The sequence below is a fragment of the Idiotropiscis lumnitzeri genome, chromosome 9 (genome assembly GCF_059441095.1).
Source record: "Idiotropiscis lumnitzeri isolate Australia: NSW breed Sydney's pygmy pipehorse chromosome 9, RoL_Ilum_1.0, whole genome shotgun sequence".
Taxonomy (NCBI): domain Eukaryota; kingdom Metazoa; phylum Chordata; class Actinopteri; order Syngnathiformes; family Syngnathidae; genus Idiotropiscis; species Idiotropiscis lumnitzeri.
Window position 1 is genome coordinate 2,875,736 of NC_142399.1, and position 26,702 is coordinate 2,902,437.

General features: G+C 39.8%; 1 protein-coding gene across 1 annotated transcript in view; it reads left to right on the top strand.

Annotated features, from left to right (window-relative positions):
* khdrbs2 (KH domain containing, RNA binding, signal transduction associated 2) overlaps positions 1-23,223 on the top strand; it is a 32,094-nt gene extending 8,871 nt beyond the window's left edge. Inside the window, exons 3-9 of the mRNA XM_088303922.1 lie at positions 4,748-4,864; positions 6,514-6,660; positions 10,887-11,011; positions 13,172-13,361; positions 19,990-20,072; positions 20,320-20,378; positions 22,226-23,223. Coding sequence (XP_088160048.1) covers positions 4,748-4,864; positions 6,514-6,660; positions 10,887-11,011; positions 13,172-13,361; positions 19,990-20,072; positions 20,320-20,378; positions 22,226-22,320 — 816 coding nt within the window. The 3' untranslated portion in view covers positions 22,321-23,223. The remainder of the gene's footprint in view (positions 1-4,747; positions 4,865-6,513; positions 6,661-10,886; positions 11,012-13,171; positions 13,362-19,989; positions 20,073-20,319; positions 20,379-22,225) is intronic.
* The last annotated feature ends 3,479 nt before the right edge of the window (positions 23,224-26,702 follow it).

The window sequence follows — 26,702 nt, forward strand, 5'->3', positions numbered from 1 at the left end:
GTCGGTTAGACAATGCAGAAGTATCCCGCGTTGTACATATTTTTTTTTTCTCACTCAAGCTGACTTTTTGTCATTGCTGCTGCTTCCTCGGGTATTCAATAACGTCCCGTCTTGGTGGCAGAGCGGTAGAGAAATTTACAAGACATCATAAATCTCTTCTGTCAGGTTTTGGACGTGCCGCAGTGCCCATTCTTGCTTACAGCAGCCCTCCTGCCTGAACATAATTAAATGTAAATTAATTACATCATTACTTGGGAAAACTCTTCACATAGTTTCTGATATGCGGAATTGGTGCATGGAAGATTAATGTCTGCCTGAAGTGAAATAACCGATAATCCTCGCATTTAGTCTTGGCGCTCTGAGCCGATCCGATGAGCGTATCGTGCAGGATGCCTCCTTGTTGCATCCTGAGACGCTTGAATGAAGCCAAGCAATTGTTGACAGTTCCGCCCGTGCCTTTCTCACCGTCCAAACGTGTGTTATGGACAAGGTCCGCTAAGAATTCTGGCATACCGAGCGAAATTCATCTCCATGAAAGTTGGTTGGTGCTTCAAATGTACATCTGCTGATGTGCACCATCTGTGTTAGCGCTTGGCAGTGTCAGCTTCCGTAATGGCCATTAACGGACAAAAGTTCAGCAAGGGAATGAAAATGTGGGACTGTGGTCCACAACCGCTGGAGCGCAGACCGGTACCGGCCACAGAAAAAAAAAAAAACTTGCAGTTATGGTATGTCGAGATGCTAATTGTCTCAGTCGTATTATATTCATCACTCAAGCTAGCGAAATGATAACGCGTAGTGATGGGAAAATGAAGTTTAAATTTTTGCTTCATGAACCAGTTGTTGCATTTTTGAGTCCTCCAGATGGCACTGTTGCTTTAAATTAAGGCTCTAAAAAATGGCAAGTCAGTGTGCTTTCAGCCCAATGTTGAGCAGAGACTGCCATCTACTGGAGTCCAAAAATACTACAACTGGTTCATGAAGCTTCATTTATCCATCACTAATAGCACATACACACATTTCGAACAGAACTTCATCGATCAAATCGGAGCGGTGGCGCATCCCGCTGCAATCTTGGTCTTCATCAATCACACGGACTTCTGTATTTTGTGCACCTCTTGCTTAAAAATGGCATACACCCGATCTGTCAGTTTTACAGCAGGTGAAGATGAGGACATTTTGGCTCACTTATTTTCAATATGAAGACGAGAATCTACTCGCTGCCATTTAAGATTGAGACAGCATATGTATAGTTGGGAATGAAAAAGCAGAAGATTTCTTTTTTTTTTTTACAATAAAGCTGTTTTGTGTTTCACTTCAACAAGCTTGTGTGCATATTGCACGACAGTTTCTGTTCGAATATGTACAGCGCGTCGCGCATTCATTTGTGATGTGTCCTTGTGAATAGCACCTTTTTGAGTACATCCATCCTGCGTTATTGTGACCTTTAGGTCGTGCTCTGCTCCGTTCGGAGCGGCATTCCATTTCTGTCTATCCCAAAGAAACATTTCATTACGGAAAGGTGTTTTGCGTTGATAAGTGTAACAGCAAGCATGGTGTGAATTAAACATGAGCATGTGTGATATAGTGGCGTGATATGCTACTTATGCCGGCACTGCATTGGAAAATGGGCTTCAAAATAACAATGCTGAGTTTTGATGGACACTGTGAGAGAGATTCTAATTTCACAATATTTTTTGCTAGTCCAATCCAATGCATGCCAATGAAAATATTATTGAAAGAAATTTGTAATTAATCAATAATTGACGGTGCATTTTCCTAATTGTAAGTCAAAAACATAAAAAAGTCGACATATTTTTCTTAGTGCTGTCAAGCGATTACATTTTTTCAATTAATCGAAAAAAATACGTAATTAATTGCGATTATTCGCGATTAATCACATTTTTTTCTACGACTTTTTATGAAGCTTTTAACAGGTATTTACTTGAATAATATCTTGTAACTAATGCAAAATCACCAAATATGAAGTGTATTTTAAATTAAAGACAGTTCTAATAGCTTTCTTTGATCCATACAAACAATTCTCAAAACTTACACGGTACTTTTAGTTTTAAGCGCCACATTCCAGCAATGTTGGTTTGCAAGACCCGGTGGTCACCTAAGCAGCGTATTTTGTTTTATGATGATGTGCTAAAGATGTACAGCTAATATGGTGCAGTCTTTTTTGAATTATTTTTGAAGTAAATAGAACTGAGTTAACTGAATACATTTTTAAAAAATCTTGAGTTAACGCCTACATTTTCACAGCCTTAGTTTTAACCTCTCCAGGCGTCGATTGAACCTATACTACATGTATTCTATAATCTTTTCATTGAATAGCATCAAATTCCAACACATGCAAGTGTCTGTGCGCGCAATGGCAGCATCCCTTGCATCCTTCCCTCTTCTATCCACATAACTATCAGAGTTGGGACAGCAGGGGGCACATTGGATCATTTCAAAGCTCATTTAACAGCGGTACCTGCCCCCTCTTCAAAGCATAAATTGCCCGCCATGGAGGTGCAGAATGGCTCCAGACATTAACGTAATGAAAACAGGCCACTCGCTTTCTAGTGGCCCAGCAAGTATGTTCCCACCGTCGCTGCCACGGCCATCTGCTGTCCAGCTTCCTGCCAGCTCAGGCCCCCGTGAAGAGAGGCGTCCAAAAGGTGCCTTAATTACGCAGATGAGAGGACAAGCGAGGACAGCAGGGATGCTTTTATTTTCCTGACGACGGTTTCATCCGTGCATCCCTTGGCGCTAACATGGCGCTCAGCGGTGATGTTAATGTTGACCAAATAGGCTGAGTGTGCAGATGTCGGAGTCGCGTCGCGGCAGACACGCAGCTGGCGCAGGAGTTATTAGCAGCGGGAGAAGGTTGCTTTGTGAGAAGGTTAATATCATTTGGGTTGGGCTTGTGAAGTGGCGGTGGGCTGACGACGACCACCTGTTCAGTGGTGGAGGTGGTCGCTTCACAGTAAGAACGGACATTTCAAGGTCAAAAGCGGCGGTGTGACGGAGTCGACATGCCAGGAAAAATACAACGCGGTGGACGTGTTCAAGTTGATCACAATTCTTTTTTTTTTTCCTTTGTCATTTTTGTTCATTTGCATACATCCCGTGAGACATTTTCAGGATGTCAGACCTGAATTCATCACCAATTTATTTGCACAATTTCAGAGGCGGATTTTTCCAAAAGCTTTTTGGTTCATTTTCAACCTTTCATGTCAACTGTGAATTACTCGGGGGATAGATCACGTGTTAGCTCGCCGTCAGTGAAAAAGCAACAATCAACTATGTAACTTGATATCGTAGTTTTTTAAAGATTTTTTTCGTTGTTGTCACGTCACATATTTGTGTACCTCTGTTGTTGGTTGACAATTCATAAGGCACATAAGAACAGTTTCACGTTGCAGACATCTGCTGTGGTTATCATTAACAAAAAAAAACCCAAAAAGGAAAACTAATGTGTAGATATGAGCATATTAGCTTACTGATGAATTTATATGTAAGACGCTGCAATTGGTATTCTGCACATGTGTAACGTTTCAAAGTTGACAGTAAGAAAATATTATTCTAGTTAAGTTTTTGTTGAAAATTTAGGAAAGTGCCTTCGTCAAATGTGCCACCACTCCACTAGGATTCGAGGAACTTGATCTTTTTTTTTTTTTTTGCATAGCCCTGCTAACTAACAAGCTCCTTCTTCTCTTTAGTCTTCTGCTACAGTGAAATTTAGACGGCAAAAATATAGCACATTTTATTCCTTGTCATAAATGCATCAATTGTTCCAAATACAATATACAGTTCTAAAGGTGGAATCTCACTGTGAATGTTTGTGAACGTAGCAAATGAAGAAGAAAATTTATTAACGAACGCTGACGAAAAAACATTCGCTACATTCGCAAGCACTCGCAAATTTTCGCACCTAAGAGAGATGCCCCCTTAACAAAATGAATTCAACACAGTGCCCTCTGCTGACTCCTTTTGGGTACTGTCCCACTTGACCAGAACGCAAAAGGTTGCTGTTGGTGAAATGTATTTTAATTCTGTTTTAAGCATTTCTCCCCCGAGTGAGAATATATTTATTCACAGGTGAACATTTCCAGCCTTCTTATTTAAAAAAAAACACAAATGCTTATCTGAGCAAAAAAACATGACATTCTTATCCATGTGAACACAAAGGCTGGTGCAGAGTGCAAAGGAAATGATAGTCAGAGCCCGAGGCTTGAATCTGATCGTTTGTCATCTGGATGCTATTGCTTAATTTCCACAGGGAAGAAACTCATTATTTGGGAGTTTATCTCAACAATGACCTCTAAAACAGTCACTGGCATCTTATTGGTTTCAGCAGATTTTTTTTCTCTCCTTTTGTATGATACAGATGATCCTCGAACCAATAAAACACATGACCAGCGAGGTCATAGTTCAAGCCAAAGATAGGAGCTCGATGTTACGCTCAACCTACACAAAAAGCACAATTATATTGATTTATTACCGCTACATTACAGGATATTTTCCCACATGATGACGGATGGTGAAAGGAATCTGAGATTATATTGATAAAAAATGACGAATGGCCGGTAAACACCTTTTGCGGTCAACCCCCCCCCCCCAAATGGATTATATTTCGTTTCCTTTGAGTCTGACAAATTGGCGGCTCGCACGGTGTAAATCGTTGCTTCATGTCACAATTTAGATGTTTCTACTTGTGACTCCTTGCTTTTTTCCCCTCTCACTTCTATTGTAGTTTAATTTTGTTGGAAAGCTACTGGGGCCTCGAGGAAATTCCATGAAAAGGCTACAAGAGGAAACAGGAGTCAAGATGTCCATCCTCGGAAAAGGGTCCATGAGGGATAAAGCAAAGGTAATATCAATCCATTTGTGGTGAAAAGATGCTGTATGGGTTGTTTAGCATGCCAAATAATTGTAAATATTAATTTAAAATGACATCCAAGCGCTCGCAGAGATTTATTTTGAAAATATATCGTGTAATTGTCACGTGTGAGTGCAACATAATGAAGCAGTTTGCTGCGGTCATTTATCGTGCTGACATGTCATATCATCTCCCGGGAGCTAAAGTTAGCCGGGCGTGCACGCCGTCGGCCGGCCTTCATGATAGGTCTCAATGTCGTCTTATCGAGTTTTGTTTCTCTTAATGCTGAAGTTATCGTTTTCATGCAATTTAATTCATGGCAAGAAAACACATCAAGCACGAGTTTTGTGTTGACTTTGCCGCATTTCTATTGACTTTAATGACTTTTGATTCGACAGGCTTAAAATTGAGGTCAGGCTTCGTTCTAGTGGGGGGGTTGTTATTTAAAAATGTCAAAATTAAAAGGTTAACTCACGATTATTTTTTTTTTAATTCATGCAATTAAATATTTTAACTCAGTTAACTCCGTTTTATTTACTCCCAAAATTAATTTGCATATCTCGCAAAGCCAAATTCAACCACTGTACCATATTAGCTGTGCATCTTAAGCACAAGATCCCCTTTGACACTGGGCCTTGCAAACCAACGCTGCTGGAATGTGGCGCTTACAAATAAAGGTACCGTGTAAGTTTTGAGAATTGTTTCGATGGATCAAAGAAGGCTATTAGAACAGTCTGGAATTGAAAATACACTTCATATTTGGTGATTTTGCATTCGTTCCAAGATATTATTTCAGTAAATACCTGTTAAAAGCTAGTCATGGAAAAACATTTGATTAATCGCAATTCATTGTATATATATTTTTTACTTAATTAAAAAAGTGTAATCGCTAGACAGCACTAGCAAAAAATATCTTGACTTTTTTTACGTTTTTGACTTATAATGAGGAAAATGCACAGTTAATTAATTGATTAAGTACAATTTCTTTAAATAATGTTTTCATTGGATTGCATTCAATTAATTATTCAATTACACACAGTTGATGCAATTCTTAAGAATCGATCCCTAGATCCTCATCATTTTTGCCGTGTGTTTGATCCTTTTTCCAATAGTCTGGGCTAGTAAAGATAACGCATTGATATGTCTGAGTGATCATTTTTTTCTCGACTGACCGCTTTCACTTGAAAGCGTGCTCATATTTCTCTGTAAGATTAAGTAGGCTGATCTTATTTCGTTTTCATTTGAACATGAATAGTTTTAGCGCGGCGCTCTGGTCTCTCGTCTGGCTTCAGTTCAGCTTCTTTTGTTTAATATTTACACGGTCAGAGAATTTGATGAGTTGGGATGCAATTGCTATCGCAGCGGGTGATAAATTGAATTCCTAGTTGTCCGACCACTCTGTCCAATGATGAAAAGCGCGAGTACGTATCGGAGCTCTGGCATTCACGTATTCCCAAGTTTTGGAGAGGATACGGCCGTCATTTTTGATGCTAAGAGGAGGACGTAAGATAAAATATTTCTTAAGGCTGGCCACATTGTCAAGATGTATCTAATTAACAGTCTTGCATATGCATGCACATATAAAGCTTAACATAAACTGGAGACACAGCTTAACTGCTCTCTTTTTTTTTTTTCCTCAGGAAGAAGAATTAAGGAACAGCGGAGAGGCCAAATTCGCACATCTGAGTCACGATCTTCATGTTTTAATTGAAGTCTTTGCTCCACCGGGTGAGGCCTATTCCCGTATGAGCCACGCTTTGGAGGAGATTAAAAAATTCCTTGTTCCAGTAAGTGAACCGTTTTACATCATTGTTTCAAAGCATAACTTAATCTCTTCTTCAATGTCACTGCATTTGACTTGATTGTTTCAGTCGGGCTGACCAACGTAAAGAAGAAGGACGGTATTTTGAGTTGTTTTTTGCAAAGGGATTAGTATTGGTCGGAATGTGTTTTCATCGAATGACTACATGATGGTCTTATCAAGAAATAAAAAGATTCTATTCAGCCATTTAAATTCAAGAAGAACTTTGCCATAACTAATGTGCACAGTGTGTAATTGGGTCATGTCTAAACTGTAAACATTAATCAAACTTGTGGAAAAACTGCACAAGTTTGTTTGATGGAGTTGATGCCGTTTCCGCTTCTTACAAGTATCTTTGCAACTGGGCCAGGAGGATAATAGATCGAAACTAAATGAAATGCACAACGATCGGAAGTGGCTATTCAACAGAATGATCCAAATTGTATCGAAACAATATTTGTCAAAGCACTCTCAATTCTATTGTTAACATGAAAAAGCCAATCAAATACAAGCCTGCTGTGTGGTTGTTGACACTTCCGGCTTGTCCCACCAGGGGTCGCCACAGCGAGTGGGTCGCCACAGCGAGTGGGTCGCCCGCATGATTTCTTTGGCACCGTTTGCCCAGTTTGCAGTTGTTTTACAACGCCAGTGCACATGTAATCCTGCTGTGCAATATAATAACAAGTGTGCTAATTACCTGCTAATGTACATGACGCTATATTGAAAGTGCTTTGTTACAGCTCCAGCTGTTGCGAAAAGCATTATATAAATCAAATTGTATTGTATTTTATTGTAACAATGATAATAACTGGAGCTGCGATCAGCAATCATGGGCCCTGGCAACGCTGGCCACGTTGACGTACCTGCACCTTGGGGTACTGATACATAGGACAATAACCCTATAAAATATGAACGTTTTTGCCTTGCACTGCCAATAGAATACGTCCTTATGCAGTCACATTACATCAGTGCTTCTCAAATAGTGGAGGGGCGTGGTGCGATGCTGAGGGGGGTGCATGTGAAGATCATGCTTTTTTTTCCCACTGTGTAACAATAAAGTGTAATTGCACATCCACTCCACTAGTTGGCAGTGGTGCACTCATTGCCCAGTGAGTATTAACTCGAAGTTGGTGTTCCTTTGCAAAGGGACATCATCAACCTCTGGCCTGACATGTGCACTACTGCATTAATGACATTTTAAGATCATTTTCATCAACAAATGTTTCCAAAATGATTTCATCATTGTCATGTATGTAACAATGGCAACTTCTGGATACATTCCTTGTATCGAAAGCTAATATAAGATAAATATACAAATTGCTTTGACACCACCAGGGTGGCCAGGACCACTGCCACTCACAAATAAAACAAAGTCAACCATCAAGTCATTCGCTGCCATTGACGGAAATGGACGCCAAAAAGTACGTTCATTTTATCTGGGCTGGCAGTGAAGCGTCAAAACCTACACGACAGTCTCTCCAAATGGACAAGCTGCTGATGTGAAGTGAGCCGATCAAATTAAACAACTCACAACCGACGCGGCAATACTGCTGCAGTCGTGCGCTTGGAGATAAACGCTCACAAAGTGCCTCAGAGAGCATTTTTTCACCAGGAACTTACGTATGCGCGACGGCAGGTATTGTGGGGATTTTTGCAAAGCTCCTTTGGCCGATAAGCTTTGTGAACAATGCCTGCTGTGCTCTGTGAAGATTTATGTTCACCAGGCAGTATGTTTAAGAGTCTTAACCAGTGTCGATGCGATAATAAGATCAAGAAGAGTAATTGCGCTGCATAAAGCAGCAATAGCTTGTCGATGGCGCCGACAGGAGTTTAGTTACTCTTCTGCATTTGTGGAAAGCACAAGAAAAACCACAATTTTTTGGAAATGACTGCCGTGATATGCTTCTCAGGAATTATTGATGCCAAGCCAGGTACGCTTTTTGGGTTCCAATGCAAGGAATGAACTTCTGTCATTTGTCTGATAATATGCCAGGAGAGCGCAGATTGCCGTGTTTGGACAAGAAATGAAAGAACACACCGAGGAGCAGGCAGGTTAAAGAGTTTACAAAAAGACCCGTATTGTCTGGCATTGCCTGGCGTGTTAACGCCTTCGACATCCGACGTTCGCTCCGTGATGGGCGAAGTGACTCACGCATGGTCAAAATTAATCTCAGTGAGCAAACAGTCTGACCCAAAGCGCCTCGGCGCGCTTTATCTCTGTGTACTCACGCTAACGCCTCTGTCAACAGTCAACATTTACAAGGTCTGGCACATTTATAGCGCTTTGAATAAACTGCCAGCTTTCCAATTAAAAGACCTGCCAGTCTGAGTTCAAACCAACAGAATGCTGTCGGCCATATTAATTCAGGAACATGCGTGCGGTTTGTCAAATGTTTTGGATGTCTGGCGTGAGGATTTCTTTTTTTTTCATTCATGCGTGAGGTTCACGTCTAGAATTTGAGTGTAAAAAAAACAAAACTCTCGATTGCTGCTCGGTGTGTCGTTTTTACTGTTGTCGAGATCATTTGCTCTCATTGAACTGCTGCAGTGCGGCGTTAGTTCATTGTTCACCCTTCGCAAGAACGTACAATGTTTAAACATGATTCAATATTTTCTCTCTGTCTATATGGCCTTCAATGCCAAGTTTGAATGATTTACGAAAAAATAAAAATAAATAAATAAAAAAAAATAAGTAAAAGAAAATAACAATCGGAAATGAATCGATTCTAATTTGAGACTGTAGAAAATCCTGAGGTCAGCGTGTTTTTCCATGGCGATTATTTCATCTTTTTTAGTTTTTGCAGATAGACTGCATGAAATTGAATCAACAGTCCCTCTCCTGGCTCTGATACGGATAAAGAATTTCAAATTCAGAAAAACATCACATTTGAGGTTTATTTAAAATTCTCCCAGTTTGCAAAATCAATTTGTGAGAAAAAGAATTATTTGATGGTCCATTCCGCAAGGGCTTTCCAAACATTCTAAAAATAAATGGGCATACATATTCTAATCATTTACTGTAGGTCCTGTTTCTTATTTTTGTTCTTTAATCTGTTCTTGGTTAAAATAAATTATTGTGGGGCAGCGAAATCCTCTGTGCTATCCTGATGACTAACTGCAGCGTTGGTGGGCTTTTCGATGTGATCAAAAGAACTGCACAAAAGCAGGATATGAGGAGAAAAGGCAGCACATTTTTCATGTGTGAGTTGCCAAGTCACCTTCAAACATTGTTCAGTCTATGAATTAAAATAAATGTGTCGGGGACTGCACAGGAAATTGTTTAAAAATAATCATGTTCGGTGAAGGAATATTGTAATTGAATTTTAGTATAATAAGTTTGTTGTCTGAAATGAATTCAAGTCAAAGAAAATAGCATTGCAAAATGCTTACAAAAAGTGATCTTTTATTTCATTTTTTTTATGTCTTGTGTTGTGAAACAAAAAAGGTTTGCGTCATAAAGTTTGTGAGATCTCCTGACAAGTGCACCACTAAAGATTAAGGAATTCTTGATTTAATCTCGACCGAGAAAATATGTTACATATAAAATATTTTATGTTACTATATTTGCAATAAGCGGTAACATTTCTATGAATTTAAATCGTTTTATTTATATGTTCATTCATAGTGCTGGATTTTTACTTCACCAGTTAAAAGTATGAAAGCAAATCCCAAAAACTTTTGCCGCCACATCTTTGTCGTTAGTAACGTGTTTAAGACGGGAAGACGGGGGCGGGCCTCATGTTGACTTGGCTTGGCATTTTTTTTTTTTTAAATGAACGTGTTTGTTTTGTCAGAAGTGATCGGGTAATTTATTATATTACCATACGGCCTGTCGGTGGCATTAGCTCACTCACTACCAGCCCAGTAAAAAAAAAAAAAAAAAAATGGATCTTTGACGTATTTAGCCGTCAATGGTAGCGAATTAATTATATAATCTTTGAAGTGGATTGACAAAATTGCCTTTCAATCATCTCTGACAAAAAAAATGTCGAAACCTTCTATTTGAGTTTTTTTCCCCAAGACAAATAAGGTGGTCTGGGATGAAACATTTTGGGTTGGGTGGTCTGCAGAAGCGATTCCATTTTTTTTTTTTAATTCACTCCAATGAAAACATTCATCGAGTGAATTTGTTCAGAATGTCTGCGGGAGTCCGGGCGCAATTGCATGTCTAGTTTTAATGTGTGAGGCATGCTGTTTTTCTTGCTTCGGCAGGACTACAATGACGAGATCAGACAGGAGCAACTACGAGAGCTTTCGCTATTAAATGGTTCTGATGAGTCCAGCAGAGGCAGGAATGCACAAGGAAGGAGCATTCGGGCAACAACCGTATCCAACAGGTAAATCAATAGTTACACATGCTTAAATAGACTTATTTAGTTTAAGGTTATACAGTCAGGTGGGTGAAAGATTTTATGATTGGGGTCGATATGACGATAAAGTCCCTTCGATGTCCTCATCAATCAATCATGAAAATGTAGCAGAATCAGATATGTTGCAGAGATTGAAAGCATGCAAGAAAGCGGCCCTCCAGGACTGGAGTTTGACACCTATGACCTAACGCACTGCTCATTTATTTTCTCTTACGCCCCCGCTAGCAAGAAAAAAAACAATACGCGCCCCCCCCCCCCACCACCACCCACTCTCCACCGCAACTAGATATAATATGATTTTTGTTGCAAAACAAACCTACACCGTAGAGTAAATACACGCTGTGCACAATGGGCAAGGAGAGCGCCACTGCCAACTATTGGAGTGGAGGTGCAATTACACGTTATTGTAGTACGGCGGGGAAAAAAAACGCATGTTCCCCAGGGTCACATGCGCCCCCCCCTCTGCATCGTATTGTCTTTTAATTTGTGTGCTAATTTCCAACTAATTTATATGACACCATATGGAAAGCGCTTTGTTACAGCTCCAGCTGTTGTCAAATGTGCTAGATAAATAAAGTTGTATTGTATTGTATCAGTCCTCCTAAAATTGATGTACGCCGCCTCAAGGTGTGTTTAACGCTCCTAACCTGCATTTAATTTATGGGTTGTGTGCATTGCCAACAAAACACCCATCGATGGTCTCCTTTGGGAACATACAGTATTTTCGGAGGATAGTAAACAACAACTAACCCTGATAAGCGTCTAAAATGTAAATCAAACAAAGCATTTAATTAGTTCAGCCGTGCATGTGGTGTCTTTTGCCGCCCCTTTATTATTTATTTATTTATTTATTCATGAGAGCAAATTGTCCACAGTATAACAGATGGTGGTCTATGTAAAGCGGTACGGTCTGTGAAATTTTGGCAGCACATTACAGACGTGCTTATTTCAGCCGTATCAAGGAATGCTCAAAACAACTCCAAAAGAAAAAAAAAGTCTGCAGCAGCAGCAGCAGCGCTTCTCTACTCAGATTTACTGCTTATGGCACACTGATAAGCAATTAGTGTAAATCTCCATGAAAAATATGCACCGCTAATACCCCTTTGAGGTGCTGAATTTCTGGCTCACAATAGGTTGTTACCTAGAGGCGGATACACCAGAGCAAAAAAAAAAAAAAAAAGGATATTCCGGCCCACCTGCATCATATCGAAATGTAAGTTAGGGATCAATAGACTGCTTTGCAATGTTCGCAAAGCTATCCTGGCAGGGATTCTCTCGTCCTGCTGCTGGACTGCAAAATGCAAAGCTGCCAAATAACTTGTTACACACATTGAGATTGTTCTAAATAATAAATTCGATAAAAAAAAATAAGAGAGCATCTTAATAACTAATCAGGGAAGAGAGACCTAAGCGTTGATTACTTTGGCAAAGGGCCGCGAATCAAACGAGCCGGCTGCGTCCGGGTTTGGCATATATGCAGAGTGACGTCGTCGTTTACAGTTTTCAAAGTTTCAAACTATTTGGAACTTGTTCTTATCATATATATTTCGTGACTGTCTCAAAATATGGATAAGTTTCATTATTGCTATTAACAAAAAAAACAATGACATCTCTGGAAACTTATAAATTCTTGAGAACGTGAGCGATTACAAAATTTTTTTGTCAAGGTCAAAAGGTCACGTTACTAAAATATGCACTTCTAAATCAAATCTTTGCGTAATTCCCTTTTCCAACAATGCCTGTTACTACTCGCTGAGCTCAATGGGCAATGAGAGCGCCACTGCCAACTAGTGGAGTGGATGTGCAATTACACTTTATTGTAGTATGGCGGGGGAAAAAAAGCATGTTCCCCAGGTTCAACCGCCCCACTTTTCGAGAAGCACCGCACAAAGTGTTTTGTTGAGGTAGAGTCGTATCTCCCAATGGTGATACATTTGAGCCTGCGATGCCCATTTCAGGTTTCATTCAGGCATCCTTTTCTGTGAGACACCCGCCGTTTGGGGCTGCCTGGACGCAAGCTGCAATAAAACTGATTTCACAGCAATTTGGAGACTGTTCGCAGAACTCGCCGGGTAGCTTCTCAAGGCAAATCAGCGCTTAGCTCTTCTGCTTGCTTGCTCTGTGCAGGGCCCGCAGGAACGCAGGAAGGAGCACAGTAACGCCTCGGGGGACGGCAGCCGCGACGCACAGCAAACTCGCCGCATCTGTTTTAACGAGGGAAGCTCAAACCCCGAGAGCCAGGGGAGCGGCGGTGGCGGCGATCGGAGGGTACCGACCTCCGCCGTTAGCCGGCACACATGACTCATACGACGACTATGTGAGTCCAATCCTCTTTGCTCAAAGTCAAGTGGAGCTGATAGTAATTGCTGCTGAACGGCAAATCACACTTGCTTTAATCCACCGTTAATGTGATGAGTCTTATGTTACATGTAGAGGTAGGGCAAATTGGGGCAGCAATGGATTCTGCGATTTGGAAAAATTGGAGCAAGCAGGGAATTCATTCAAGCATATTTTTTTCAACATAAAATTGTAGAATTGCCTCCCTTGAATTGCTTAATAAACTCCTAAAAAAATATGTTATGGTGGGGAATAGGCCGAGGAAGAGTGCATTCTGTTTTGGGTCAGATCCCGATTAAAAAGAAAACTCAATATTGTTTAAAAGGGAATTTTACGCAAGTGTTGAAGACAACAAGCGCAGGCGAACACAATCTCGTTTTACATGAGACACACACACCAAAATGGGAAAGAATAGCTGACATAGCATTTTTGCATTTTGCCAAATCCGTTTGAAAAACTTTGCATTTACTTCAATGACATAGGGAAGTCAAAAATGTTGACTCCACATTGGCAGTCGCACACTTTTGTAGAATTGCTAACAAGGGCATTTAATTACTATGGGGAGGCAACTATTTCAGACTGTACAATGCCCGCTTCTCCATAGTTGGCACGCGAACGGTAGAAAATGGAAGGATGCAATCAAACAATGAAGAATAACCCGTCCACTTTGTCAAAACAAATATATTGTGTTTCCCCCAAATATTTTGCGCGTCATTATTTGTGACCATTCTCCTCGGTGGATTTTGAATTCTTTTTTTTTTTTTTTATGGGTTTTTACAGAATACTTACTGTAGTGTCCTCTCGTATACTAAAGGAGAAAAAAAGACAAATGCACAATCACGCAGGAGTTGCTGCTGGCCATAAACACAAACGTTTTTATGTTTGCAATTGTTGTGTGTTCAAATAAATTGACAATGCGTTCCAGTTCGTATCCCACTGAGAGGCGAACGTTTGCGAAGTTAGCAAATGTTGTCGTCGGGGTTCGTTTCAGGTCACGTCAAATGTTTGACTGTACTTTTATTATCGCAAGGGAATTTTGTTTCAAACTGTTAGCGAACGTCGGGAGAAAATTGGCGACCTTGAACGAATCCTGAAGAACTCTGACATAAACGCTCATTGCGTTTCAATCAATTTTAAATTTATTTCGTTTCAATTTGTTTGGGATGAGCGAGTGAGAAGGATAAAAATCTCCCAATTTTATTTTTGAAATGGTCTTCATGCCACAGCTCGTAATTTGAACATCTTTCAACTGGCTTGCGCTCGTGGTTGTTCACGCTTGAGATTCATCTAAAAAAAAACGCTTTAAAATTCAAAAGTTGTCTTTAGATGTTGACATTTTGTCAAGGTCGTTTTAGATTTCAAGGTGATCTCCAAGTTCCACCCGCACATAAAAAGGCAACTTTTGGAAGCCTTCTGAGGCTTCCTGCCACGAAAGCCACCCCCCCCCCCTTGTGTGCCGGCATGTGAAGATTGGGCTGTCGGCACAAGCGCAGTCTCATTACCAAACCAAATTGACTTCTGATGTGGAGCGTGCGTATTTCTGCAAAGTGAAAAAGTGCAACGTTTCTTCTCTTTGTAATTGGAGGTTGGAAAGGAGGTTGGGAGCACTGAGACTCGGGGATTACGGGAAGAAGATGAGTTTGTCCTGAACATTTTCTTCTTTCATATCTTACTCAGGCGGGAGGTTTTTTTTGTTTTGTTTTTTTCTCCTACATTACACAGTTTACTTCAAGCGTATTCCGAGGGATGCACGATATACCCCCCCACACACACACCCATTAATGGGTTTCGGGTCTGTGTCATGCTTCTCCCAATGCCAAAGCCAACATTCTACTTTGAGCAAGCTAATAAACAATCGCTCAGCAGGGTCGGTAAGATGCACCCTGTGCGGATATTGTGTCAATTTCTCCCGAGGCCGATGACTGATGGACGTTGTCAAAGTGTCAGGCTGTCTCCTAAAAGTGATACCATGTCCGTGGCACCTATTGAGGGTGCTATTGATTTAAAACTTCAACAGAAAGTACAAGGAAGCTGCTACTTATCATGTTTCTGTCCAATTCATAATTTATGAACTCAATATTCTTTTGGACCACAAATCTCACCTTGCAACAACCTTTCTGGCACCACTGCATCTGCCAGATGGAAGCTACAAAGACACCATTTGTGAATCGAGTTACAAATGGGTGGAATATTTCCAGTTTATTTACAGGAGAAGTTTAGCGAAGGTGCTTGGGAATTAAATATTGGACAGCTCGTGAGCTCATTAATTCATTGGCTGGAAATGGAAATTTGGGAACTGTAAATTCCAATATATGAGCATGAACATATTTTATCGTAAGTATTCAGAGATTCTACTAGATTTTTGTAGTTTTCTTCAATATTTTGTATTTCATTGGTTGAATTATTGGCAGAGTGACTCCGGCTTCCTCCTACATTCCAACAACAACCTTCTTTGGTTAATTGTACAACTCTTGATTGTCCAAAGGTGGCGTGAATGGTTGTTTGCTGCAACTGGCTGGAAATCAGTGATAAAGATTAGGGATAGACCGACATACTTCTTTTTCAGGGCCGATATCGGTACCGATTATTAGTTGTCATGGAAGCAGATAACTGATGTTTGAAGCCGATATTCATTTGTTAAAAAGGGGGTAAAATGATGTCCAAAATTTGAAAAACAGCAACTCCAAAACTTGATTTACCTTAATGGCATTTATGCACATGTTTATGAAACAACTTTAGTGATTTACGACAAGTTATTGCTTTTTTGGTACTTAGAAAATGGAAAACTTAGTTTTAAAAGTCAAACAAAAAGTGCAAGGAGCTTCTAGGCTCAGCTGCATTTCTTGTAGTTACAAAAAAAAACCCCATCTCTTTAAAGTTTACTACGACAAATAGTTTTCTTTTAGTTGTGACTTGTAGTAGACTGACTTTATTAAAATTTCGACAGTCTTTCGCTCCTGTAAGTGCGTGTGACTCAAAGTGAAAAAGCAAACAGGCAGCTTACTGCTGATTGGCTGCTACCCACTGCACAAGGAACCAATCAGATGGTTCTGTGGGTGGGTCAATCTGCTTCTGCAGGCAGGGCCACTAGCACATCAGAGAGAGTGAGGAAATTGTGCTGCAGCAAGTCAAAATAAACCAGCTTTTAATTTATCGGCCGTGAAAGTTAAAAAAAAAAAAGGCAAAATGCCAAATATCGACCCCGATAATCACTAATAAAGATTATCATGCAACGTATTTTTTTTATTGTTGTTTTAAACTTTCGTAGTTCCCATAAATGATTTCACATGTTGATGTGATGTCATATCCGCGCAGGTGATTGCTGATATTGTTCAGTTGTTTTCGCAGGCTTCATTAGAAACAAACGACATTATGAACCTATGATTAAAAGAATAATACGGCATTTGTGCGCATTTGCTGACAATCACAACCAGCACGGGGTCTGTGATTCAATTTCTATTCAACAAATTGAGTCAAGAAGCAAACGTGATTAGCGGACAGTAATAGTATTTCATATCCATAACACGTGATACACGTATGAAGGCATGCAATTACACGTATCGTCCTTTGTTGTGAATGCCTGATAATGTGCTCGCTGTTTCCCACTTTGTGTAGCATGAGCGTGGCTGTCACACAAAAACTTCTCAAGAGAGCGTTTAGGATTAATGAACCCTGTCCATGTAGTTAAACGACAGAGAGCATCATTCTGGCTCTTAAAAAAACACACTTGGGATTGAAGGGCATTAATGCAATGATCGGAGTGGGGATGCAAGGTTGTAATCTATACTGGCCGTATGCCAGAATCAACGGCATTGACTCAGTGACAAACATTTTACAGCATGCGCATGCTTAAAGAACAGTTCAAAATATTGCTGGCCAACCAAAAGTCAGCATTCAGTTGGTATTCAAGCTCAACATTCAAACAGTTTGATGTGAGCTGACATTTTCGACTTTTGCACATCAGTCAGTCATCTGCACTAAGCTGCAAAATTCCATTTTTGCTATGACATGAAAGTGCTTCTAATGCATATCTCTTATCCAGTCAAAGGAGGACTGTTTTTCAGAGATAACATATCTGCTTTTTCAGCAATCGGCTGATGTTTCCGCTGTTAAGATGTATTATTAATATTTTTTTCTTCTATCACAGTATGGGATATAATCTGGGGCTATTTACTTTAAATATGTTTTACTTGTATTGAGTGTGGAAGAACAGCATGAAAGGAAGGAGGGGAAAAAGGCAGATAATAACATCTTCTGCAGAAGGTTTTAAACGGTATAATTGCTTAGGCGGGAATGTATGTACATTTTTAATAGTGAAGGTGGTGATCATTTGAAGTAGCATAACTCGTTTGGATGGAGAATATATAGTTAAATGGGTGAAAGCCTTCACGTGTGTGGGTGATTAATATTTATACAACCAATCCACTGTATTGTTTGAACGTTATTGTTCCAATGTACTGTACAATATAATAAGAACCAGTGCATAAAGATAAACTGCAATCATTTACTTGCTTGTTTATTTTTTTTTAAACAGGAAAAACGCAAAATGTCAACTATACAGAATAAGAAACGTAAGGAAAGAAATATCAAAAGTTAAAAACACATTTTAAAGGGTAAAAAAAAAACAAAGGCCTGTATGCTAAAGCCATTTTTTAAAGCAATTTTTTTTGTCATGATAGAAAAAGCGTAGACATGTGCTCTTTGATAAAGAACAGAGCGGAAAAGTAAAAAGTTTAAAAAAATTTTAAAAAGTAGGGTGACAAAAAAAAACCGTGGCGCTTTCAAGGAAGCTTGTGTTTATGTTGTTCTAATTATACTTGTATTCACCACCTATAATGTGGTGAGTGTGGAAATTGTTGGTCAAATTTGCAATGCATTGCTTGCTTGCGCAAAACCTGAGCCCTGCAACCATAACAGGGCTGAGAAACGCTAATGTGATTAAACACAGAGCTTTGGGAGGCTTTGAGGGGGAAAAAAAAAAAAAGAAACTCCACCGTCTGTGGAAGCTGCAAAAGACACCCTTTTGAAATGAGAAGGAAAATCCTCCCAGTTTAGCTTTCCTCTGAAAGATGCTTCAGATTTGTGTTTTTCTATGGAGGGAGCACTTTCTCCGGCCACTTCTGAGGACAACACGCTAAGCGTATTCCTCGTAATGTTTTTCAAGCACTCTTCCTGTACAATATACAAAAAAACAATTTGTCCAAATTTTCTCAGATTTTTTTTTTTTTTTTGGGGGGCACTTTTTTTTTTAGCTCATTCGCCCAAGCAACAAACAACAGAACTGAGAAAGTCATGCGGAAAATTGATTCAGCTTATCACAGTTTTGAGGTGATAATAAGGTTTTGATTTGAGCAAGCCGTATGAATAAATAATGAGAATATGCCTGAACAAAAGGTGCATTTGCAAAGGTGCATAGCGTGAAGAGCGACAAGCATTGACTGAGACAAAAAAAAAAAAAAAACGGTGCAAATCTCATTTTCCTTCCCATCCTGCTTTGCGGTGGCATATTGAGAGGCAGCCCGGCGTGAAGATCCGTCACTGTCGGGGGAAATGCAGGTTGTCAGCTGATAATGAAGCACATGGCTACGGGCCTTCAGCTCCTTGCTGTTCTAATTATGCCCAATAAGAACCCGCCACCTTTGTGTTAACATTTGATTCATTTCTACCTGCCTGCATAAAACGGTTGGTGTTATTTCTTTTATTTTTACAGACGAGTGTCAAACCAGTAGAACTATGCCACCTTTAATTAGAGGGCACAGGGCCGCATTGTCACACCTGATATTGTTTTGAAAGTAAACGTTGACATAAATCTTCGGGGGAATAGGCAGCAGTAGTGATGGGGAAATGAAGCTTCAAATTTGCCTCATGAACCAGTTGTTATATTTTTGAGTCCTCTAGTTGGCACTGTTGGTTTAAATGAAGTGTTTAAAAGAATGACAAGCCAGTTTGCTTTCAGCCCAATGTTGATTAGAGAGTGCCATCTAGAGGAGTCCAAAAATACTACAACTGGTTCATGGAGCAGATGTGAAGCTTCATTTGCCCATCACGAGGCAGCAGTGTAATTTTACTGATTTGTGTGTGTGCCTCGCCATTCAGATAATTTCGTAAAAGAAATTCCCCCAGAGTGGTTTCATTTTTTCTCGTTGCAATGATCAAGCTCTGAAAGCTTTCGAAAAATATATTTCCACTTTGTTCCCTGACAAGCAGCATTGCTTTGTGTGGATGGGGGCGGGGGGGTGGGGGGAATCATATGTATTTTAACGGCTTTACAAGCACAGAACGAGCTTGTCGTTCGCAAAAGATGAAGGCAACCCTGTCAGAAAATGTCGGCATTGTTTGTTTTCTGCAGAAAATTGAGGCGGCATTGTCCGCAGCGCTGTCAGTGGACGTTTGTGCTTGTTGTCTTTGGAGCTGCTTATCAGGAGTTGAGCGCCACAAATTGAGGCCTCAGAAGGTGTTCATTGGTGAATCATTACGACAGGGCATGCATTTATTTTTTTCTCTGATTCCTCCCGCATGACGGACACCGCCTGCAGTACTACGAATTGATTGTTGCCACGTGGAATGCAAATAAATGAGACGGAGTCGACTGTTTTGCTTCCTCGCAGGGCTACGACGATGGCTACGGAGGCGAATATGACGATGACAGTTACGATGCCTACGACGATAACTACAGCAATCCGTCCAACAGGTGACGTTTACGCACAGTTGAATAATTCAGCTTTTGTTTTTCCAAGTCTGCTGTTAACTCACATGCATCCCTCGGCAGAGCTTTTAGCACGTGCACGCCAAACATCTCCAAATGTTTGTTTCTTCTTTCTAGCAAGCAGAGAATTCGAAAGGAATAAATGTTTAGACATCTTAACTTATTGTATCGAATGAACATGTGCAATATATTGTGACTTACATTTGATAATGTTGGCGTCTTTATCATTTAGCGTCTCCGAATATTATGAATATGGACAAGGAACAAACGACGACTCCTATAACAACTATGGTAAGTGACAATGTTTTTTTTTTTATAATTTCTTATTCCAATTATTTTTACTGTTGTAGTTCGGTCAATAGTTCTGTTGGAGTGTATCTTATGGATCACGTTATGAAATTAAATTATTATCAAGTGTACATACATAGAAATATTTAAAGATCAAAGCTGTTTGAGCGTCCTTACTTCATCTTATTTTTCATTACGACATTCACAATGTCTAGATTTTATTTATAAAAATCTATCAACAAAAACAGTGCTTTAGAAAATAAGCACATTTCGAAATGAACCCATTTTTTTTAACTGGAGCATATAAACAGTAAATTATTAAAGTAAGTACACCCCTCGTGTTTGTAAATGTTTTATCATATCTTTTCATATGACAAAAAAAAAACAAAGTCACTTAGCAACAATGTGATGTTGCTGTTAAAACAGCGTGTTCCCTCAAATGGCACTCGGCATGATTTTCAACTCATCAACAAAACTTCCAATGATAACGCTAGATTTTTTTCAATATCAAATAAATTTGATAGCAGCTTGACAAAATCAGAGAAAAATATCATTTGCATAATAGTTTGAAGTTTTGTTAAGTCCTTAAAAGATGCACACTCTGAGATGTGAACCAGAAAAAAAAATAATACAATGTCATGTGAGCTGTGTCCTGGAATAGCTGAACAAAATCAGCCTCACGGCTAAAGAAAGCGAGTGTTTTCAGCCCAAGGCACAAAGCAGACATACACAACCTCGCTTGGAGAACTCTGACTTTGAGAGCTTGAGCGCGCTAGATCTGTGCTAACTGTTAACCAGCATTCCTGACGTCTTGCTCTCGCTATGCACTGTTCTCTGCGAGCGGGAAGAGGCCGGCGCCTGTGCAGAATCCAAAAGGCTACTCCGATGTTCTCCTCTTTAGACGAGTTATGTAAATTGTCTGCAGCGACGTTCTCGATAATAATTCATACGTGGTTGCGTCTGCGCACTCTGTCGCGCCGTGATTGGAAATAAAAATAATTTGCACTAACTCCTGATTAACTAGTCATTTTCACGTCCCTAATAAATATCCAATCGTCTTCGGTGACAAATATTGTTTTAATCCATTCCAAAAAACTAGGTTTGCAAGTTTATACTGGTATTATGAAATCTGCCTGGCAACACAGGCTTGCTGAATTCTGATTGGACAAACACTAGGATATAATATGACATCAATGTGACGACTATGATCATGATTTCTAGAATATGTTAAGCCTTCAAGGCCTTGACCGCCCACCACTTTTAGAAGCCACCGCCTTCTCTTTTGGTGCCAATTGCCGTCAGTGTGAGCAAAGGAGCTGAGGGAAATGACGGATGCACATTGTGCACGTGGAGTGTTTGGCCCTCTTGGATGTGGGCCCTTGACGGCTCATTCCAGAAAAAAAAAATTGATGGCAACACAAGCCTCTTTTCCAACAAAAACACCAAGTTACCTGCTTGTCACTTGGTGCTGCCACTGTCAGCTGCTTTCTGTGGCTTTGCTGCGGCTTTTTGCGCAACCAAATTCGCACTCGAGTGTTGATGATGATGCTGATGACCAAAAACCAAGAGGGCAATGATTTGATTTTCTGCTCCATAAACATTTTCCTATTTGAAAGCTTGCTCAATGATCCATGCCGAAGAGGTGGCCGCTTTTTTTTGTAACGTGGCTTTAAGGGAGGATGGAGCTGCTGGCTGTCAAAGCGCATCATTGCTCCGACAGAGGCCAGAGTCCTTGTAAAATTAATTTTGTGGAGAATCTCTTTGGAAGAAATGTGCTCATGTATTCAGTCATTGTGACAGGACGGCGACACCTGTGCACACTAACTCAGACGATTTGACTGCTTTTTCAGAGGAGGAGTGGCCCACTTCGCGTCCCGGCCTCAAAGCTCCAGTTGTACAGTTGACAAGAGGGGGATACAGAAAACATCCCTACGGCCGATACTGAAGGTGCTCCGCATGAGACCTGCAATTTATGACGAATTATTTTTATTTATGTCAAACTTGAATTGTCCATTCCGTTCAGATAACCCCTTTAAGGTGTGGCGTTTTAAACGGAGATGCCGCAGCATGAGAATAAGAGAGACAAAAATACTTGAGCAATATGTCAAAGGCAGAGAATAAATCAAATCGGGATAATCGGTGTGTTGAAGAGATCGGGTGCAATTTTCATTGCCGGAACGGATCTCGGATATGTAGCACGATGCACGGTGTGCCGTTAGGAAAGAACATAAACTGGTTTTATTGTTTGCTACATGCGGGGAAAAAATTTTGTACTCAAATGTAAAAACTGAAAAATTGCAGATTGTTTTTTTTTTTAAAACAATTTATTTTAAATGTGTGTTATTTTTATTTATTTATTTCCTCCATGATAATCAAACACCACTCATGCAACAATAATTTTCCCTTGGTGGTGAGCAATTTTGTGAATCGCCAACCATTCAAAATGATTCAAATGCACCCTCATGAAAAATAAATATGACTTGTGTACACCGCTTTTCATTTGCAAATGCCGGGACAATTTTGTAATTGCGGGTTTGTGGTCGCCTGTCTAGCTTGGAAATAATTGCATGGTTTACAAAAAAATACAATAGGAAGGAGAAAATAAATCAAGGTATAAAAACGCAATTCTAAATGAGCCCCGTGTTTCCCTATTATGATGATGTCATGTTAAAAAGGACTAATTAGGTCTAATCACCTCTCTTTTTTTTCTGTTCACGATACTTTTTCTCTGTTTGAAAGCAATCAAGCAATGTACAGAGTGTACTTAATCGTTAGTCCTTTTATTCTGTGTGTCCAATCTGTCTTTGTACATAGCGTATTTAATAAAAACAAACGTAAACCCCCACAACATGTGTAATGTTTGCTTAGGTTTTTTTGGTTTTTTTTCATTTCAAATATGCTGACAAAATGCCACTCAATATTTGCCTTATTGACACCAACTCACTGTTTTAAGAGCCCACTAAGCAATCGTATTTTAAATTTATGCTGAAATCCTTGACACTTATATGATAACGTCTTTATTTAGGAATGAATGTTTTTTTTTTTTCCCACCCCTTAATACATCTTGTGAAGTTTGACGTCAGTAAACAGACACTGAGAAATCATTTGCTGTTAAAGAGGTAAGAAGTCCCCTCATGTTGTGTTATCTTAACTATTCCAACAAACTGTGACGACCGACAGACTTGGAATTTCTGAGTGGAAAAATTGCAGCGTACTCTTCAATGTCTCTCACGTTTTCTTTTGTTTTTTTTTCTTGTGATTGAATTTGAGATCTTGCGATGCCTCTTTTAAACCTCATCGCTGCTGTCCAGATAAACTCTAAACAGGTAATTAAAATACTGATTTAATCTTTAAATCTAACACCCACTAACAAAAAAGTAAACCTGCACGGAATAAATAAAAATTCCTGCTGATTTAAAAGTTCCTCTAATTAGGCGCTTCTAAAATCTACACTCTTACTGATAAATGAGACTAAACAACCCTAAAATTGTTTTCTAAATGTTACATGAATTCAATTCAATTTCAGGCCTTTACCTTAAATTTGGTTTACTTTTTTCACAGTGATGGAATGCAGTGACTTCTCAAATGCATGCATGCGAGAATTTACCCAGTTATTATTTTTAACACTCAATAAAATTTGTGTCTGCTTTCTTCTAGGTAGTGGTCAAGATGTATGGGTCATTAAACAGGTGAGCGGATACATTTACACAGATGCTATAAAACAATGAAACAAACCAATAAAACAAACCTCTGCGTGCATATTGTACAACATTTGTTGTAGTTTGGCTCATGTCTCTTTGAAGGTTAATTCAGACTAGGGCTGGGCGATTAACCGAAAATTTACCGTTACCGAAATTTATTAGAATGACCGACATCATTTTGCCCATGTCGGTAAATTCGGTGTCTAAAAAAAAAAATGAAAAAGGAAAGTCTTTTCTGTCTGCGGCAATGTTCATGCCTCTTTAAGTCTGCTCCAGCGCATGTAGTCACGTGACTCAGGCGCTGTAGAAGAATGTAAACACAAGACGCGTTCGTAGCTGGCGATTCAAATTCAGAAGCGGCTGACACGGCTAAAGACGAAGTAACGTTAGTTGAAATTGGTCTTGTCGCGCTTGTCCCAAAAAGAAATTCGACATCTGTCGTTTGGAAATGTTTTGGGTTCCATAAAGACGATGTTTGCGCAAAAGAACATGAACTACAAAGTGCGTCGTAAGCACCTGAAACAGCGCGTCCAACCTTTTCTTTTTCACCACCCACAACACAACCATGCTGTTGACTTGGAGCTTGTGCTAAAAGTTCAAAGTGAGAAGCAAGGTTGGACAAGTGACAACAGCCCACTAACGGAGGCGAAACCATACGAGAGAACGTCTCAGTGGTGGACGGGATAGCCTAGCACATAGCTAAAGATAGAGCTCCTGAAGTTACAGTGGAGCGCACAGGATTTAAACGCCTCAGGAACGTAGCTGACAAGAGGTACGAAAATATTTGCCGCAAACAGCACTTCCCGATATGGACAACATCGGGACGGGAGCGGAGACATGTCGAGCATTTTGCATCCACATCCGACTTGTGGTCGAGTCGCAACATGCATCCCTGTTTGAGCCTGAAATGTGCAGTACATAGACGACAAGTGGCGACTGCGCACCGGAGTACTCGAGACGGCACATTTTACTGATGAAGCACACGCGTTTGTTTGGCACTGGCATTCCATTGATTTTTTTTTTTTTCATTTTATTTAGCATTTTGTTTACAGGCGACTAGTGCCTTTGCACATGGCATTATTTATATTGTTTACAAGATACCTTTACACAAATCTAAGCATTTGCAAATGGCATTACACCATCTCGGCACAATCTATTTGCAGGAAAAGATTTTGTGAGAGGTACCCTTTTTTTCCTGTTCTTTGTGACATTGTTCAAGTCATGCAAAGCAAGCTATTTTGAATGTTTATTCAAATGATTTTTGTACTTCTATTTTTCATTGAAAGTAATGTGTACCAGTTGGTCAATAAAAAAAAGCAGTTAATATGCATTTTCTGCATTTATTTTGATTTTGGTCCTCAGGGGGAATTTATCGTGCATTTATCGTTATCGAGGTAAAATTGCCCAATTTATCGCGATATTGATTTTAGGTCATATCGCCCAGCCCTTTTCTATTTGTTTTCATCAGCACAAAACGCATAAATGGACTTTAAAAGTCGCATGTCATGAGCACCATTGACAAAAGAACGAGCACCTCCGCTGCAGGATTGAGATGGAGTTTGCAAAATATTTGACCCTGCCTACAGGGATTGCAAAGAGCTTCTGTTATATCGCCGACAGTCGTGATGGGAAAATGAAGCTTCAAATTTGCTTCATGAACCAGTTGTTGTATTTTTGAGTCCTCTAGATGGCACTGTTGCTTTAAAATATGGCAAGTCGGTGTGCTTTCAGCTCAAAGACTGCCACCTACAGGAGTCCAAAAATACTACAACTGGTTCATGAAGCAGATTTGAAGCTTCATTTACCTATCACTAGCCGACAGCCTATTAACTCATTCGCTACCAGCCGAGTACAAAACAACGAAACAAATCAATCTTGACAGAAATGCTGTCATCGATTTTTCCTGTATATGGATAATACTTTCCATTTTTAACTGGCAGTCTTGATGGAGATACATGTATGACATACAGTCTACTCTCGATTGTGACGTTTGGCACTTATTTTCTTTTAGGATAGTGGAGCTGCTGCGAGAGAACAAGTTCAGCGCTCATCATGCGACCATCTCATGGTCAAGAGAGCAGCATGGTATGTATGCGTGTTTTATGGGAAAGCGACGGGTTTTGACATAATGCCATTTTTGTATTGAAACAGGTCTGATAAGAAAAGTACATGTGCACACTGACTTTTCTAACTTGTTGTATGGTTGTACACCACATATTTGTCATCTTTGTTAACATAAATTAATCTAATCGAGATATACAGTAGTGTAATGTACTCACACTGTATATTTAAAGGGGAAGCCAACCCCCCAAAATTCTTTGCAATAAAATGTTATTTGTGGCTTTACTAGTCTAAACATGGCATTCTGATTAATATTGCGTTTGTGTAAGAACATTTAGCAGGTCATGCATTGCTCCTTACTGTCTGTAATGTATACATTTTAGTCCCCGTGTTACTGGAGTGTCTCAGTATACCGTCACTGTACTGTATGTCATTTGTTATGCATGCATCCATTTTCTCAAATTCCTTCACAAATCCATTTCACCACATGCTTGTCACTGCAGTTTTATGGGGGTGTGAATGCCACTGATGAAACTCCTCTCCCATTCAGATTACATGCAGGATT